Source organism: Coccinella septempunctata, chromosome 4 (assembly GCF_907165205.1).
Source record: "Coccinella septempunctata chromosome 4, icCocSept1.1, whole genome shotgun sequence".
Classification (NCBI taxonomy): Eukaryota; Metazoa; Arthropoda; class Insecta; order Coleoptera; family Coccinellidae; genus Coccinella; species Coccinella septempunctata.
Genome location: NC_058192.1, coordinates 29772129 through 29791156, shown reverse-complemented (window position 1 = coordinate 29791156; position 19028 = coordinate 29772129). Strand labels below are relative to the sequence as shown.

At 36.6% G+C, this 19028-nt stretch overlaps 1 protein-coding gene across 2 annotated transcripts in view; it reads right to left on the bottom strand.

Moving 5' to 3' along the window:
* LOC123311802 (hsp90 co-chaperone Cdc37) overlaps positions 1 to 14678 on the bottom strand; it is a 34300-nt gene extending 19622 nt beyond the window's left edge. For both annotated transcript variants that reach the window (XM_044895890.1, XM_044895892.1), the window contains exons 1-4: positions 14459 to 14678; positions 14056 to 14346; positions 4697 to 4975; positions 3582 to 3806 (exon numbers count right to left, since the gene is read on the bottom strand). In XM_044895890.1, coding sequence (XP_044751825.1) covers positions 3582 to 3806; positions 4697 to 4975; positions 14056 to 14346; positions 14459 to 14491 — 828 coding nt within the window. In that variant the 5' untranslated portion in view covers positions 14492 to 14678. The remainder of the gene's footprint in view (positions 1 to 3581; positions 3807 to 4696; positions 4976 to 14055; positions 14347 to 14458) is intronic.
* Between the last annotated feature and the right edge of the window lie 4350 nt (positions 14679 to 19028).

Sequence of the window (19028 nt, the reverse complement as noted above, 5' to 3'; positions counted from 1 at the left end):
TTTCAGAGGCATACTATCGAAAAGATCCTTTTTCCGCTGGTTTTCCAGTATTTTAGATTAAATATGGCATTTGATCGCTCCTCCAACATCCAACTGGAAGGAAGGTATAATCAAAAAGTTGTACGTAGAGTGGTTCTAACCTGGTCCGAACTGTAGAGAATATTCATGTTTCTTGTTATGTGTTCATAAAATTTGGTATTCAACTATACTCCATTCACATTTATTTTAACACTCGGTTGGCCATGAAATAAATTTTAAGTTTTTTAACCAGAACAGAGAAAGGTTAGCACTCATGAAATGTCGTTAATGTCATACACCATTGCCACAACTTTTATCAACTAAAGCCCGTTTGTAACAGCCGAGAATTCTCTGAAGAATTCTCTACCAAATTTTGGTAAGAGAATTCTAACGAAAGTGCGTATGTAACGGTAAAGATTTCACGGCGCATGAATTCTCGAGTAAATACTAGAGAACTCTCGGCCGTTGCAAACGGGCCTAATATTGCAAAAATGCCGAAAGTGATTGAAAAAGAGAGAAGACAGGTTTTCAGGTAATGCTATTTAGAATTCAGGTCATTCAAATAGTAGGTAACCCTGATATTCTTATATCTACAATATATCAGAAGGTAGCGAACATATTCAATGTAAGTAAATTTATATAATGTTCCATTTGAATGATTCAGACGACTTATATTTTAGCGGAATGTTTCCGCGATCAGAAAGATTGAGAATGAAGAGAATGACGAAGAATTTCCTTCTATTGGGAGACCCAAAAAAATTGTGGCATTTGAGGACTTCATTTTAGGGTGAACGAACGCAAAGTCTACAGGATTTTTGATGAATTTCGTCGTAGAATAAGTTCCAGAACATTATTTTTATATTTTTCATTTGGCTTGTCCAATACATTGTGAATGTCTCAAGGGATTAATAAATATAGGTATCATTACTATTATATCAAAGCAGTAAACAGCCATAAATACGAGCCAGTTTTCTTGTCAATTTATTGTTAATATGTGATTTTTTTTTCAAAGATGAAGTTCCTCTTGCCTTGAATGTCCCTGTAATGATTTTGAATGACTTCCCAATGGAAGTCATCAATATGCAAGATTATTTCTGTTGAAGAATTTAACACATTCTTATAATTATCCGTTAATTTTTTTCCGAGATGCCCATTTCCAACCACTGAATCGGATGCTTCTTAGGGTTGATTTATTTTGAATTCTATAACTGATGTCTTCAACCCTTAGTCTAAGAAAATAACCAACATGAAACTTTATATACTGCATAAAAATTTTTGGTATCCCTTCATTCAGTTTGCACAGATGTCAATTATGTTCATCATTTTATATTCTCTAGAAACTGATCAAATAATCTACTTTCAGGTGAAATCAATTATTTATTTCTACCAACATTAGAAAATATAAATCGAACCGAGGGTTACGGAAACCTAACATTGTAAAACGCAAGGTAAGTTAACCGTCGAGTGGTGGTAACCTAACCTAAATCCTTAACCATCAATTGTACTGGGAGTTGATAAATAAACCTCTATATTCAATGCAGATCACAGCTTTGTGACAAAAGGTGGTTGATTACCATGGAAATAAGAAATCTAGAAAAATGAGACTTCAGAAAATAAAGGAAAAAACCTTTTTAACCGAGGATTTTCCCTAACAGAAAATTATCTGAAAAAAACACTGATTCAGACGAAACCATCGCGTTCACTTAAGGACAGATGCACTAAAAATGCATTAGTTTCTCCTGACGATATCAATTTGAAATTAAAAAAAATGGAAAATTTTAAAACGATACTTGACAAGTAGGGTTCTGATCTCGGCTGAGAACCTGCGCCTTATGGTCTCCAAGATGGGCCTTAACTGTAGATTTTTTATCGGAGTCGACATTTATGTTGGTATAAATATTACCAACCAAAACATCCTGATAGTCTCAAGAAGTTGTTGCTGCTCTTTTTCCTGACTTCAATATTAAAGTCACCTGCGAGAATCAATCGGTCGGCAGGGTATGCATCCTGCAACAACTCTGTCAAAGTAGCTATAAATTCTGGTATACATCCTGATGGAGGTCTGTTTAGAGAAACAACCAGCAACTTTGCTTTTGTCAATCTAATACCAGAAAATTCTACCTGTTTTTCAACTGTCCTTTAATTCTTTATATGTCATGGTATTTCTGAGGATAACTGCTGCTCCAACATTGCGCGCTTGCCGGCAATATGAGTAAGCCATAAAGTGATTTCCCAAACTGATTTTCTAAAGAATATCAATCTTATTTCCCAAAGACTAGATTCGAATTTGGGACGATATGGAAACATAGAAGCGGTTGAAAGAGACATATGTCCAGGAGTGGACGAATGCAGGTTCAAGAGGAGGAGGAGGAGGAGTAGTAATAAACTTTAACGAAACATTCAAATGGCTAACGAATGTAATTCGATATTTTTATCGAGAATGCATCAGAAGAACCAGTATCATACTCTAACTAGATGAAAAAATAATAGAAGCAGATGAAAATTCTATATAGTTTTCTGATTTTCTGTTTTATTTAACCTTCAAAATGTAGATATGTTCCAAGAATATTTTTGTTTAAAAAAATGTCAAGCTTCGTTCAGAATGAACATTATCAGATTTCCCATTTTTTCTTCAATGTATTGCAATAATAACCAACGTTATGATGATTTTCTTCCGCCAGGTTGTTTGGAACAAAGTTATAGATAATAATTTGTTCTAATAACTGACATCTCTTGTTTTTCAATAAGATTTGGATACAGTAATCAGAAGAATAAGGAAAAGTTGATGATTTTATTGAAAAACTCTAGAAAAGTACCATTTGGGAAAGATAATCTCTTTGTTTTTCTACTTTCTACTACCTCATTATCGAAACTTCTACATATATTTGGCGCAAGTTGAAAAGTGAATAATTTATATGCAGACATTTAGCCTAACTAATTTTTTTCTGGTGTTCTCAAATTGTAACCTGGAGCAAGACTTGTTCCGTTATTTTTTGACTCTACTGTTTACAAAGAATATATGAACAAAGTATCAGGAAAATGTGTAAGTAAGATGGTTTATGAATTATTATTAATTGAAAAAATGGATAAAAGTCCATATCGGAGTACAGAATTCTTTTTTTGCTTATAATAACATAGAGAACTTGTTCAGAACTAAATTCCATGTCCCATGAGGCAACCTCATAAACTAAAAGCCATGGAGCCGAACAGATGGCATTTTTCCAAACTCTTTTTAAGAGAAAAATAAAAGTGAAAATTTTAGCCTTCTATTATTCTTTATTTTTGAGTTATTACCGAATATTGAGATTTTGCAAACTTCTGATGTTAGTTTTTGAAGGGATATGAAACAAAAACTTCACATTTAGTCTTTGGAGCTAGTGGTTTGAAACAAAAATCTCCTACGGGCACTTCAAATCCAGTGAGTGAGTTGATAAAATATTTTATCTTTGATATTTTGAACTATAGAATATTGTTTTTTTGTCAATAAAAATCGTTGACTTCAATCATAATGAAAAATTTTCATGTCTGCCTTGATTTCACTAGAATAAAAAATGACAATTTACCTTTATGGCTTGTTCAACTTTCTCAGCAGCTCGTTTCTGGATCCTTTCTTTGAACTGCCTTAATTCATCATCGAAGGAATTCTTGTATTCTTTCTCCGCTACTTGTATTTTAGTGAAGAATGCATCAACGCAAGCTCTAGGATCTGTATCAAGTTGTTTAGCAAGTTCCAATATATACTGCATACAAATTGTCTGATGAGCTACATGATTCATCAGGTCATGTTTCTAAAAATTGGAAAGAATGATTAGTTTTCCATTCAAAGTTACATCACCAAATTCCAATGAGAAATTCGGGATTTCTTTTCGAGGAGAGAATACTTGACTTCACAAAATTATTTCTTTTCTTCACTAGACTATTGTTATTATTTTAATTTAAAATTCACCGATTTTAGATGTTCTCTCAATGAATCATTACACAAATTGGTAAGAGAGTTATATGTACCTATATTTTGTGAGACTATATTTTCCAATTTCGACATAGAAAGTTGAGTATCTTGAAAACTTCATGACAGAGAAAAACAAATAATGTATTCGTAAAGCTAAATACGAGACTCATAGGAATCGAAAAAAATCTTGAAATATATGTGTAATGGCCAAAGTGGAATTCATTTCCAGTCTGAGTGGAAGTAAAACAAACCTGACAATATTTTTTATTCTGTATAACGTAACAATTTTTAAAACTCATTGACGTTTTGAAACGTTTTACTTTTCGCAACCAGCTACACAAAGTAAAATATTTCGCAACAAACGAAGCGAAAAATTGAATAAATTCCGTCACTAGAGGATTTTAAAGGAATCTCCGAAAGAAGCTTTCAAATACGTTTTTGGTTCTTTTAATTGAACTCATAGCAACATCCTATTCAAAATTAGAAAAAAAATATTGTGTGAAACACGTTGGGAAACACTATTTTTCGTATTTCGCGTTCTTTTGGAAAATAATGCTTTTTCCAACTGGTTTCATAAATAACTATTGTAGGCACTGAAGGCTTATTATGGAATTCAAAATGGCACATTCAAATTCAATGCACTCTGTATATAAATCTCTCTTGACGACCATTGCGTAATCCCTTTATGAGGGTTAACACGAAGTACATAATAAAAAACAAAATGCTTACCTCTTCCATTTCCAAATTGATACACCATATAACTAAATAGTTAGCAGTATTCTCACAAACAAGATGATGGTGCGATTTCAAAAAGATTCTTGAGTCATCATATTTCCTCAACATTCCAAAATGTTTTAAATCTCTTTCATTTTCTTTAATGAATTTCCTCATTCTAGCTTCACGTTCTTCATCTGTAAGATTTTCTTCCTTCGGCCTTTCTGGTCTCTTATTGATAACAGTTTTGGCAAAACCGGGTTTGCTTATAGTATCAACATTCCAGGGGGTGCTCTGAAATATTACGAAGATATTGTCATTTTTCTTCGTGAATTTTTCTCTGTTTATAGATCTAACGCAGGTGACGATCATCTTCTCTCGACTCTTTTTGAGTAATTGTATAATACTATAGCAAATAATTAAATTCACTATATGAGACTTGCATATTATAGAGAGTACAGCCGACAGAGCTGTGACGAGCATAAAGCACCGAATTTTCAAAAAAGGCTCACGATTACTAGGCACTTTTCTCAAAAACTATTGGAAATAAGATTTTTCGAGATAGAAACCATATTGGATTGAAAAAACACATCTTCTATGTTTAAGACGAGTAATTATGGACGTATAAGAAATAAAGTAACGCAAAACAAACTTTTCTTAAAACGAAATATCTTCGATAGGTCCTTTGTTCTACTCTCCCACATTTTCAAGATTTCATAAAGGAAAATAATTAATTCCATAGCTATATCAGAATTTTTCTGTTCGTGCAAATGCTGTCATGTCTTCACTAAAGTAAAGTAACGATAATAAAGGAACTGGAATACATATATAAAATAACGTTTAGTGATGAAGAAAACTTTATTTACAACAGAAATACACGTACATGTTTTTGCATTCAAGAATTAGAGAATGCTTGATTGCAGGTAACTGTTATTATTAGTTGTTTTTTGTATCCTCGGCTGATTTTAGTTCATCCTTTCTGTTGCGTGGCAATGACGTTGGAAGTCGCGTGATTGGTTGATATTTGGTTGGAACTTTCGTATTGCTTTGGTCTTTAGGTAACAGGTTTGTTGTGCCAGGTGTTTTTTTTTGCGACTTCGTTTATTACAAGGGTTAATTTTTCATGCATTATCCAGAGTTTCTTGATAGAGACGTTCTGTAAGCTGTAAGGCAAGGCGTAAATACAAACGCAGGTTGGTGAGGTGACGCAGCGCACGAAAAATCTGCATCAAGTATCTGCTTCAAATCACCTTCCCGCTTTATTTGCTCGGACTTGTTTTTTTCACTGTTTCACAAAAACTCACGCTGCGACACCTCGGTGTTTCTATTTGCGCCTTGCCTTAATAACCATCAGGTATTTTTCAGTTGTGTAGTTCTTTGTTAGCTGATTTCACTTCTTCAATTTTTATGACTTTCACACCCCTCTCCGGAGGAACACTCACTTATCCCAGATATCAAAATGTTAAAATATTCTTCATAGAATACTCCACTAAATATGCCGAAAACCGTAGAAGTTTTTGTTATGTATTCGAAAAAAAAATAGCAACTTCAAATTTCATCGTAAAATGTGATACTTCATTCGGTCAATGTTTGAGCATTCGCTGTGAAAAAAATGTATATGAAAGCATGAGCCAACTATTTCAAAAATGTGCGCCATTTTTTAAGATTTCAAAATGGTACAATGCTTAGTCATAATTTGTGTGGATACGAATTACTATCAGAGATGAATCCTACTACACTCCATTCACTTTTATAAAAGCTCTCGGTTGTAAATGGATATAAAACACATTACACACTGTATAGTACGAAAATATAAGTTAATGACACTGATCAAAACATTTTTGGGTTTTAAATCAGCGCTATGTTGTCCGCTCTACTTAAAGTCTAAGGAATCACGTATTTCTTACAATGTTAATTTACTTCAGAAACTAAATGTATTCGAAAATCTGTGATGAGCATAATTAACATTATCTAGATATTTGCATGCAAGGACGAGAGACCAGTTTTCAAATATATTTATTTTTGCTATCCTTTTGCTTCAATGCACCTGTTAATATTGATAATCGAGATGAAAATACTACCATCAAGACTAGGGATATATTTGATGATAATTTGAATCGAATGGCTAAAAACTTGGCAGACTATGATTTTATTGATCTTTATCGTGACGATGATATTGACAGGTGCTTTAATAGCTTCATGGATCTGTTGTTCGAATTTGACATGCGTTGTCCACTTAGGGTTTATCAATTTGGTAGAAATAGTTCGTCAACAATTGTGGATAAAACTTTTTTTATGCCAGTAATAGCGGACAAAATCCGTACAGTCATAAAATCATTAGTTTACTAGTTTGGATGGTATTTCCCTCGGCCACATCATTGGCATCCTTTTTGAGAAACTAATAATGCCATCAACTGCATTCCTCTATCTTCTTTTGTTTTTGAGTTATAAGCCAAAATTTAAATTTGAGCGTTTTCAACTTTGGTCATTATCTCCGTTTCTGTTTGTGCTAGTGTTGAAATGAAGACATTATACAAACAGTTTTTTTATATCAATCCAGTGGCGTAGGTTTTCTCCTACAGGTTTATTTGCTGAGCTATAACATAAAGTTGTGTTTTTTCTTATGAAAAGAGTAGCTTAATATTTTCCTCTATCTCGTTGGGTTGAAAAAGTTGTAATTCAGGTATCACCTATTATGCCAACCCTATACAGGTCTCTTGATTGTATTAATCATTGTCAAGTTCACAGAGTTCATTCGTTGTTTCGCAAATAAGTAATAGGCACTATTACGCAACTCTAAGAATCCACCGATAAATAAATCAGTCAAGTGAAAAATGGCAGTACAATAGGTGGAATAGAAACACTTTACACAAAAAAGGTTTTTCTCGGAGTGATTTACAAATAGCAATGAGAAAGTGATGCTTCCATGGAGGGAGAAAGAAATAGAGATCGATCTCAAACGAGCCACGGGTGTTACGAATTTGTTCGCCAGCCAGAAGTAAGACTATAGGTGAGCGTCCACTGGAGACGGGCCGGGCCGCAACGTGGCGGTAAGCATTATTGCGTACTGCGTCCACTGAAGAACGTTGGACGGGTCACATCGACGGATTTTTGCTACCAGTTGTGGCTGGGACAATCCTATTTTCATAAATAATCCGTCAATGCGTTGCTCTTGTCCCGCGTCTACTGGGACGGTACGGGCGTGAGAGCATCGCATCGACGGAGAAATACGCTCGCCGGGCAATCCGTTGACGGATTCCGTTGCGACCCGGCCCGATGCGGCTCTAGTGGACGCAGTTCAATTCAAATGTTAGCAGGCGGATTTATCCGTTGCGATGCGACCCGACCCGGCCCGCCTAGTGGACGCTTACCTTAACAGCATAAAGGTGAGCGTCCATTGGAGACGGGCCGGGCCGCAACGTGGCGGTGAGCATTATTGCGTACTGCGTCCACTGAAGAACGTTGGACGGGTCACATCGACGGATTTTTGCTACCAGTTGTGGCTGGGCAATCCTATTTTCATAAATAATCCGTCAATGCGTTGCTCTTGTCCCGCGTCTACTGGGACGGTACGGGCGTGAGAGCATCGCATCGACGGAGAAATACGCTCGCCGGGCAATCCGTTGACGGATTCCGTTGCGACCCGGCCCGATGCGGCTCTAGTGGACGCAGTTCAATTCAAATGTTAGCAGGCGGATTTATCCGTTGCGATGCGACCCGACCCGGCCCGCCTAGTGGACGCTTACCTTAACAGCATAAAGGTGAGCGTCCATTGGAGACGGGCCGGGCCGCAACGTGGCGGTGAGCATTATTGCGTACTGCGTCCACTGAAGAACGTTGGACGGGTCACATCGACGGATTTTTGCTACCAGTTGTGGCTGGGCAATCCTATTTTCATAAATAATCCGTCAATGCGTTGCTCTTGTCCCGCGTCTACTGGGACGGTACGGGCGTGAGAGCATCGCATCGACGGAGAAATACGCTCGCCGGGCAATCCGTTGACGGATTCCGTTGCGACCCGGCCCGATGCGGCTCTAGTGGACGCAGTTCAATTCAAATGTTAGCAGGCGGATTTATCCGTTGCGATGCGACCCGACCCGGCCCGCCTAGTGGACGCTTACCTTAACAGCATAAAGGTGAGCGTCCATTGGAGACGGGCCGGGCCGCAACGTGGCGGTGAGCATTATTGCGTACTGCGTCCACTGAAGAACGTTGGACGGGTCACATCGACGGATTTTTGCTACCAGTTGTGGCTGGGCAATCCTATTTTCATAAATAATCCGTCAATGCGTTGCTCTTGTCCCGCGTCTACTGGGACGGTACGGGCGTGAGAGCATCGCATCGCATCGACGGAGAAATACGCTCGCCGGGCAATCCGTTGACGGATTCCGTTGCGACCCGGCCCGATGCGGCTCTAGTAGACGCAGTTCAATTCAAATGTTAGCAGGCGGATTTATCCGTTGCGATGCGACCCGACCCGGCCCGCCTAGTGGACGCTTACCTTAACAAGACGGCACAGAAACACAGCGGTCCACCTCTGAGTGCTTTCTGCTCCCCCCGGGTTTTCACAACAGCAGGGAATCGTACTAACACTAGAGGTGGACACTGGTAGGGGTAGAACACAAATTATGGCAAAAGATGGATAAATGTGGAAGCTGAGGTTCCCAGATAATGAGTGCCGTCTTACCACTAGACGGCTTGTATAGAGGGTCGGTCTTGACACTGGATAAATTAGAATTAGAATGAATATTAGACGGAATATGTATGTATTATGACCATTAAGAAAGCAGTAACGTCCTTACCTTTGGCTTGGAATTACATTCCATTTGTGAGCGTTAAGCAGGTGCATCGTTTGCTAATCGCGCTTCGAAAATAAAACAAAGTTGAGAGACGTGTAATATCGCGAAAAGTGAACGGATTTTGACTGTCTAAAGCGGATTCTTGTCTGAAAAGTAGGTACAATTTGAAGATGTTGCTGTAAATTATTTTTATTTTCAACTATGTATGAAACGGTAAATTCAAGAGAAACTTCACCTTCAAACAAATATTTCGCATGAATTAACTATTCACGGGACAACTGGGTCATATTCATAGCTGTTTATTTTGAATACTTTATTTAAATAATAATAATAAAATATTGATCCTATACATTCACAATGTATAGGACAAATCAAATGAAAAACTTATTTTCTGGAACTCATTCTATGATGACATACATTGTAAATCCTTCAGTAACTTTTTTAAATCATACTTTAGTGGGCAACTCAAGAGTCTTACGTAGATGATCCTACAATGTTATTGCCTGATACATCGGAGAAGTTTCATATTTAGTCCCAGTGTTATTTAGTATAACTATTTGCAGGGTCATAATCTAGGCACTCTGAGCCCACCTTATCGGGGCCGCTCATGAACACTAACAGAAAACCATCCCTTATATAAATGCATAAAGAGCTTCATTTCGAAACAATGAATATTGAACAGAAGGGAAATGAGATAGCGTCAACAAAAAGTGTTTTTCACCCAGAAAATTCTTCCATACTATAAGGTTCCATGTTCAGTATCAAATTAAGAATTTTCTTCTTGAAAAGTTTCAGTGTATCTATTTCTGTATATCCTTTGGCAGGTTTCAAGAATCTGTACTCTGACAATGTTTGTTGCACAATAATTTCGTTTTGAGATTGAGATGTTGAGAAAACTGATCTTTGTGTTTGAACAGAAATATCAAACAAACTTGAATAAGGTATATGGTGTTAAAATGCCATTCCTTCTACTAGGTATCATAATTTGTACCTGACGATGAGTGTTTCATAGAAAACAACATAAAACAGATTGATCAACACTGAAAGAGATACTGCAACATGCACAACCTACACCTGGCTAACTTCGAATCCCCATTTATGGTGGGTTAGGCAGAGTTAATAAGAAATACGAGATAGGAAAAAAACAACCTCATTGTCAGGTAACGTTCACGTGATCGCCGTTTGGCGATTAAATTGGTATATTTCCTAGGTCTTAGGAACACTGCATGAACCCACTGTTAATGCAAGAAGACAGATCCCAGCACAAGTTCAAAATTAATTACTGAACAGGAATATCGAACGGGAAGATAAACAGACCATTCAAACTAACGGGTTATTTGATTTATTTAGAATTCCTTCGAAACAAAATGCCAACTTTATTGGAAGAGATGCCCGAAAAAGAGGGAAAGAAAACCATTGCTTCCAAAAAAAATTTCCTGCAAACTATGCAGGCAACTTCCGTGTTTACTTGGGACCAATCTACCCATATTAATGGATTGATCGTTTCGGCCCAATTTTTTGGCTTCCAAAGACATCAGATTTCAATCTGTATTTTTTTAATGGGGTTGCCTTAATGATGAAGTATACTCCGTGACGATTAAAAATTGGGGAAACGCAAACATACACATTAGTAGGAGAGCCCAAGAGGGAAATTCGGGATTTACTCGAGCGTGCCCGATTAATATAAGGGGAGATACCTTGGACCCAGTAGAGTACCTCTACCAAAAATTAGACCTGTATATAGGGGGAATTGTCTAGGACAGCCTGTCGGAATAGTAAAAAAAATAACGATCATTGTACATACTCGTGCGTGTCGGAAATATGTGGTTAATTACATATTGAAAAGTATATATTCTCTTAAACTGACAATTTAAGCGTGACGAAAATGTGTGGGAAGGTGCCAAACTTACAAGAAAAACGTCATTTGTACATTCTTCAGCGCGAAAGCTTTTTTTTAAATTTGAAGCTAATGATTCAAGAATAACGGAAAAAATATAATCTGACAGTTTCAGCAAGCCAAAACAAAAATTGACTGGGTTTTTACATTGACCTTGGCCTCACGCATGTGTGGCTAAGCTTGTCGCCTTTATCACCCTCTAGCTCAAAAACGGTTGAGAGTATGAAAAATTGCTTCATACAACAGTTGTATAGAATTTTATTATCTACAACTTTCATAATGAACACAGAAACGATCATAGGTACAGGAAGGGAAATATCTTCAAAAAATGCCTTGTTATAAACTTCAAACTGTCAGATTAGGAAACCCCCCTCCTGACTATTGTTCGATTAATGTGTCAACACGTCTGCAATACCGAGATTAACCATCTGTATGAAAATCTGACCGCTGTGACCTTGCGTCACGTCCGTATTGTCAGTCTTTTGAAAAGTAGCTTCCTTTGGGTTCAATTAACATATCCTCTAAAAATCTGACATGCTCGATTTTTTTTTTTGTCATTTTCAACTCTTTCAAACGACCAGCCCTACCAGGCAAGCTGCATTATCAGATACACGTAGGGCATATACAGTGTCTTAATCTGACACGCTCTAGTGTGTACACCTAACGATTTTTTTTATATCTTTGAAAACCTGCAGACGCTTTCTCCACCGCTGAAAGTGCATAAATCATAGAACCTTTTTTTTACCATCTAATCTTCAAAATCCACTAGGTCTGCACGACGCTCTAGTAAATCCCGATTTATCATCGTCGGCCCCCCAACTACGGTGCAGATGTCGAGCATTAATCAGACTCTGAGGCAGAGTATTTAATAGGCTGTGACTAGAGTCCCGACTCGGGACCCGTGTCCAGTGCCGGGTGACGTCATTAAACACGGTACTGATATTCGATCCCGTATTCAACGATGCACTGGTGCTTTGAAATTATTAAGCAGTGAAAGGAGTAGCGAAAATCTGAATTTTCAGTACAAATCCTAAGCCTATACCCAGTCAAATAGAAACAATGATTCATATTTCAATCGTGCATGTAGATGAGTTGTTAAAGATAAATATGATGCTAAAGCATATTTTATTTTTAAACCATCACATTTATAAAGAGAAAAAAGATCAATCTTGAAATGAAACATCTCAAGTGAACATTTTTTTTAACACAACCACTACCGTTACCTTTCAAGCAAAATTTTCATACACTTCAAATAAAAATACATTTTATTTAGGTGTCGCAGAATTGTATCCTTATTTCATATAAAATACCATACATTTCACAAATATATTTGGCAGCTTCCTTTTTCAATCACATTTTTTTAGTCAAGAATGGCCGTAAGGAAGAGGTTCACTTCTGAATTAAAAATTACATCTGGCAATTCCTCTGGATCAATTTACACTAAGCAATTCTCAACTTTCTCACCTGTTATTTCAATCTTCATTTAGAAAAAGGACACACTATTTTTTTGATAAGGAATCACTCCTTAAATTTAGTCGCAACTTTTCATGAATAATATTATACGATTCACGAACATAACTCTTTTACAATGTCGGGACTGAACAAGGATCCCAAGTAATGCCAAGAGACTTGTTTGGTAATTGAGTCATTTGATTTCGACAGTCGTGACTGGACACAGATCCTGAGTCGGGACTCTAATCACAGCCTATTTAAAATGGTAATGTGGCCATTGTGTACTAATGTACACAACTATTTACTGAAAATATTTTCAAAAAACTAAAGTAAATGATAATAAATCTAATAAATTTGAACTCTAATTTACTGGGTGAGAGGAATAACTTAAGTTTCATTACTGCTTCATATTGCTTCCTTAAGGCCTCAGCAATTCAAGGAAAGAGATTATTGAATACCTAATATTTCTTAACGTAACACAGAGGGAGATGGAGAGATCCATGCTTGGAATGACCCTGAGGGAACAAATAGGAAACAAGAATTTGTGCGGAAGAACCGGTGTCAGCGATGTCATTGAAGCTATTGTAAAGCTTAATAGCAACTTGCACAGATCAGGATGATCGATAGGAAAAGAGGCTTCTTGAGTGAAGAGAATGGACAAGCGAAGTAGAGGAAGAATGCCCAAGCGTTGGTCGGAGGACATTGAGAGATAATGCAGCAAATGGATACAAAACACACAAAATAGATTGGAATGGACTATTATTAGGGATGCGTATGTTCAACAGTGGACACAGAGAGCTGAATGATGATAATATGAAAAAAATAGAGTCCGGTTCTGGAAACTGATGAACTGTTACATCTGCTGTATGGGGATTAGTTTAGTCCTCCCACTCACCAAACTTGATGGGTTTGGGATCATTCGTTTGTACACTAGAGCATTTTCAAAATATGACCCAAAACAGAAAATCGCCCTGTAGAATCCAAAGGAGTACCTTAAGACCTGGCATGTAAGGTATTTTTGAAACCAGCTAAGTACCCTCTACCTTTATATGAAGTATGTAGAGTTCAAGAGGATTCACCCTGTATGTGATTTTTCAGATTACAGGGTACACTACTTCTACAATAAATTCTAGACTGTAATGGTTCTTTGGCAGTATGTACCTGATAATCTATCAAATAAGGCGAATCCAGGGTACTTGCTCGTTTTTAACATTAAACATACTAACCTTTTCTTTCTTTTTTATTTCATCTTCCTTCTTTCGAATTTCAGCAGCCTCTACTTCCAACTCTTTCAGTTGTTTACGCAGTTTTTCAATATTTTCCACATTTGTTTTTTCTGCCTTACTCAATTCGGTCTTTGTAGTATTTAATTTTTCAACATTATCTCTTTTCTTTCTTTCAAATTCCTCAATTTCTTTCTGTCTTTCAGCCATTCTTTCCACTCTTGCTTGATGCCTCCATCGGAATAATGATGGTGTATCAATATTTGGATGAGTTTCATCTTCATCGTCTGAAATCTGCAGATAAACCCGATTGCAATAATATTCAACGAAACATTCTCGAAATATTTGTTTTGTTCGGCGATTTAATAAAAATATGTAGATCTTTTCTAGATCTTGGTGAACAAACCTCAATATTTTTCCATCTACTGTAATCCACCATGGTATAGAAAAACAAGAAAATTTATAATTATTACTTCAATTTCAATTGTCCTTTTTTAAATATATCGAATCAATAAGCCGATATTTAACGAGTTTGTAGCAGCAAAATTCGAAACACGGTAACTGTGATATTCTAGAATTTTCAACACCCAGAATCTGAAACACAGAGAGAGATGTTCATCACAATTTTTTAGTGAGAATCACAGAACACTAATGAGAATGCTGACCCTGACAGGTCGTAGATAGACGTGACACTTGACAGCGTGACCAGAGAGAACCAACACAGATTACAGATTACTCTGTATCGGAACTCGCCCTAGAGATATGTACCGCGTTCGGCAATACCAAAGATATTAGTATGGAGAGTAGAGAGAAGGAGAACGATCGCTGCTTTGAGACCACAGATTTTTTGTCCCCTAAAATATGTACCAATATGGTAGTTCATGCTTTTGCCAACAGGCGCGCTGGCCATCACGAGAGTGCGAAATTTTGATTTACACGAATAAAATTGTAGTTGGCTCCAAAGATTATAGAGTAGAAAGATAGGAAACGAAGCTTAGAATATAGAATAACAGGAAGGAGCATATTGCTCATTTCAATTTGACCGGAATAGAGGAGAAATATGGCCGACATATATTTCCGTCTCAACAGTGGTGTAGGACAGTGAAGTTTCCAAAAAACTAGCCTCAATAGTCGGTTGATTCTGATTAATCAAAAAAATTAGGAAAGTAACTGACGTAAAGTCAGAAACTTTTGCACGCTCGTTCAAATTGATAATCAAAGCGGATATTCACCCCGCCTATACTGCTTGGCTATACTATACTTAATGGTATTAAGGTCTATGACTTAACAGCAGCTACGCCCATGGAGTGATATTGTCACGGGATAACCTTGTTATGTCATGAAATTCAGAAACTCATAATTAATACCTGATATTCAGCTTAAAAAATCACCTACCTATGAATTATTCACGCTAAAATATCCAAAATCCTTATTTCCAGCAAATTTCAAGAATCCAAATTACCAAAATTAAGTTAAAACATCACTTTGTTCATTGGGCCACAGATAATAGAATCATTTGACTTCCAAGTCTGCCACTTTTCAAATCAGAATTTGGAAGACCAATATAGCCGTTTCCGTCGCACAATTCCCGTCACATTTATTCGAAAAAGCTCCTTCCTGATATTCTATGTTCTAAGAAACGAAGCGACTAGAGTGATGCGAGCGCCATCTGTGTTTCAAATGTGTTTTTAAGGCCCTAAGACTGGTTAAAATTTTAATTCGAGGGACATATGAAATTTTGCGAGATGTCAGAGTCATATGGCCATTTTGATCAAACAGGTTTTGAATGTTTTGATTCTCGTATCCATAGACAACCTCGTATCGCCTTTTGTTTTTCAAGCCCGTTCTAGTTGCTGATTATTGAAATTTGTGTCTAATTTCTTGGCGAAAACCTCAAAATATCGTTCGAAAATTATTGTATAGTGAAGAACTGTGGATCAAATAAAACGAATTTTACTAAGGAAAATGGGAATGTAAGTATTAAAACTGGTAACATGTGACACAGTCATTCATTGATTTTTACTTTCAGTGCTACGAAGTGGATAAAATTTTCAGGGCGTAGAGGCCTGCAAACACTACTGACTACACCATGGGCAATGAACATTTTACTGCAAGGCGATTGAGAACTGTTCATCCACGTAAATTGTTCTATGCAGGAAGCATCCCTCGCATGAAGGGCTCATTTAGGGGAAATTATGACTTTTATACGTCCATTCAAAGATTCTCAATTGCCTTCAATATATTCAGAAATGCAAAAGTTTTATGGATTTCGATTTGGGAATCGGGTGATTGTCAAATTGGAAAGTCAAAGTTTTATGAAACCTTCTGTGAGTGTTTTATTCATTCGTCAATCAATTTGTATATTGTGCCATAAAGAGACCATACCATGAAGAAATCATAAAAAAGCATGAAGAAATTATACTGACAGGCTTGAATACAGGTCTTGTATACCTCTGTAAGGTTTTTTCAATTGTGGTTCTGAAAATTTTGTTAATAATATGTAAGTAACGGAAATGTGTATCCTATGACGGTAAATTGAATATTCGTTCATATCAAATTCTAATATAAATTGTACAAATTCAATTTGTAAATTTATTATAGATTGCAAATAAATTTATCACATCCAACAGAGTATTCCATTGATACCAATCGATTCCAAACAATGTTCAGATGAAAACTAACATCCTGGTTACAAAACAAAACCATCCTCTTGTTTTATCGCTCAGGATGTTTGTTTTCCGATCTCAACAAGGTCAATATTGAAAATCAATACAAGGAATAGAATTCGAATTTCGCGCCCCCCAATTATAAAACAGAAAACTGTTATTAAACAGTTTTTCTGTATTGATAATACGTTTTCAGCGCCATCTCATTGTCAAATGTGTTTTCACTGGCCAAAATGTAGTCGGTTTTTAGTACTAGCGATATGAGGGCGTTTCCTATCTTGCTACTCTATAATCTTTGGTTGGCTCGTTGGTTGAGTGAACTGTTTCCCTGGTGACAGATGATAGGAATATTATTATTTTCGATTTTTGATAAGAGAACAACATATGACCATGGTGAAATGTTGAAGCGTGCGCTAGTATAAGAGTGTTTTGGCATCGGAAAGAAAAGGAGAAGAGATAAAATTAAAATTTCCGAGAGCATTTTTGAGAGAAAATTGAAAAAAACCTTATCTCAAGAATCGACTCCGAATCAATTTGTGTGTCAAGAGCACTTTTGCGATGAAGATATATCAAAAAGATGATGGATTCATTATAAACGAAATCGAAATTGTCATCCCTCGTGAGAAGTTGACTCTTCTGAATAAGAATATGTAACCAATAAAACTACATGGTTCAGAAGAGAATATTTTTGAAGAATTTTGTTGGCATAACATAATATATGGTTTATATCGGTTCTCAGCTGAGTATTGGCAACAGAATCTACTCCAATACCTGAGTGATAAATCTGAGACTGTTACCTTTTGTTATCTTGATGTGTACTACGCCTTACTTCGGATTTATATAATTTTGACGATTACGGTAAACCAACTAACATAGCTGCTTTCAATAAACAATGATAAACAAAAGTAGGTACAATTTTTTTGTTCAGTGATTTCTTTCGAATTTCATTGATTTCGACTTGCATTTTATTGCATATAATTCAGAGAACTCATATTTAATATAGATTTGAAGAAAGGTATTTGAAAAATCATCAGAAAAACCACGATGACACATAACCTAAAATAAAATGAAGGCTGTTTATTTCAAATCATTGAACTAGTTCAATTGACGCTTGAATCCCCACCCCTTATCGACACCCGCTTTAATCGCAGCGACACCTATCCTACGTTTCCTGTTTTCGGGGACACATTTTTAGTACGTCGATCGTTCTCCTTCTCTCTACTCTCCATAGATATTAGAGAGTTGAAGTGCAGCCATGAACGTAAACGTTAACGTTATAATTGACATCTACGCATGCTCATTCGTCAGTTTTTAACGTTAACGTTAGCGTCAGCTTTACGGCCTACGTAAACTAGCGGTCTCCCACGTATACCTTAAACATCGACGTACGTTAACCGAACGTTAAACGAGTAGCACCGATGACTTGCGAATGGCCGAATTTTGATTGTTAAATGCAATTCTCGATAACCTCAAACTGTCATTGTTTACATTTCCTGTGTATTTTCTCATAATGAACGAAAATTATAGGAAATCAGCAGTGATTTGAAAGTTATCAAAAGGATTAAGTTAAATTACTGTGTTATCAGATTACATTCAGTACATAAGGAAATGGCTGAAACTACACTGCAATTCTCATGTCTCTTAACACTTGAACATTTCATTGATAATAAAATACTTCCAAGCTGAAAATTCTCTTTATTAGGCATATAAATCATTAGAACATCAATATTCCAAATGTTATTCCAGCTGTCGAAGCTCAATATGAGATAAAAGCATTGAACTCCATAGAGTTCAATGGATAAAAGAGAGTTCACGCGAAACGAAAGCAAAATCAAATTGATAGGTTATGTTTAACGTCTGACGTTTCATGATGGCAGCACTTCAACTCAAATTTCCTCACAACACGTAAACGTTATATCTGACGTTATTTCTCACGTTAACGTTTACGTGCAGGCTAACGTTCTGTGCGCACTTCAACTCTCTATTATGTAGGCCGCTTTAAACATTGACGTACGTTAACCGAACGTTAAACGAGTAGCACCGATGACTTGCGAATGGCCGAATTTTGATTGTTGAATGCAATTCTCGATAACCTCATTACATTAGGAAATGTAAACAATGACAGTTTGAGGTTATCGAGAATTGCATTCAACAATCAAAATTCGGCCATTCGCAAGTCATCGGTGCTACTCGTTTAACGTTCGGTTAACGTACGTCAATGTTTAAAGCGGCCTACAGACGAGCAACCTAGTTGACAACTTGGTTGTCAATACGGTGTGTTGACAACTAAGTTGAACGTCTGTGGGCCGG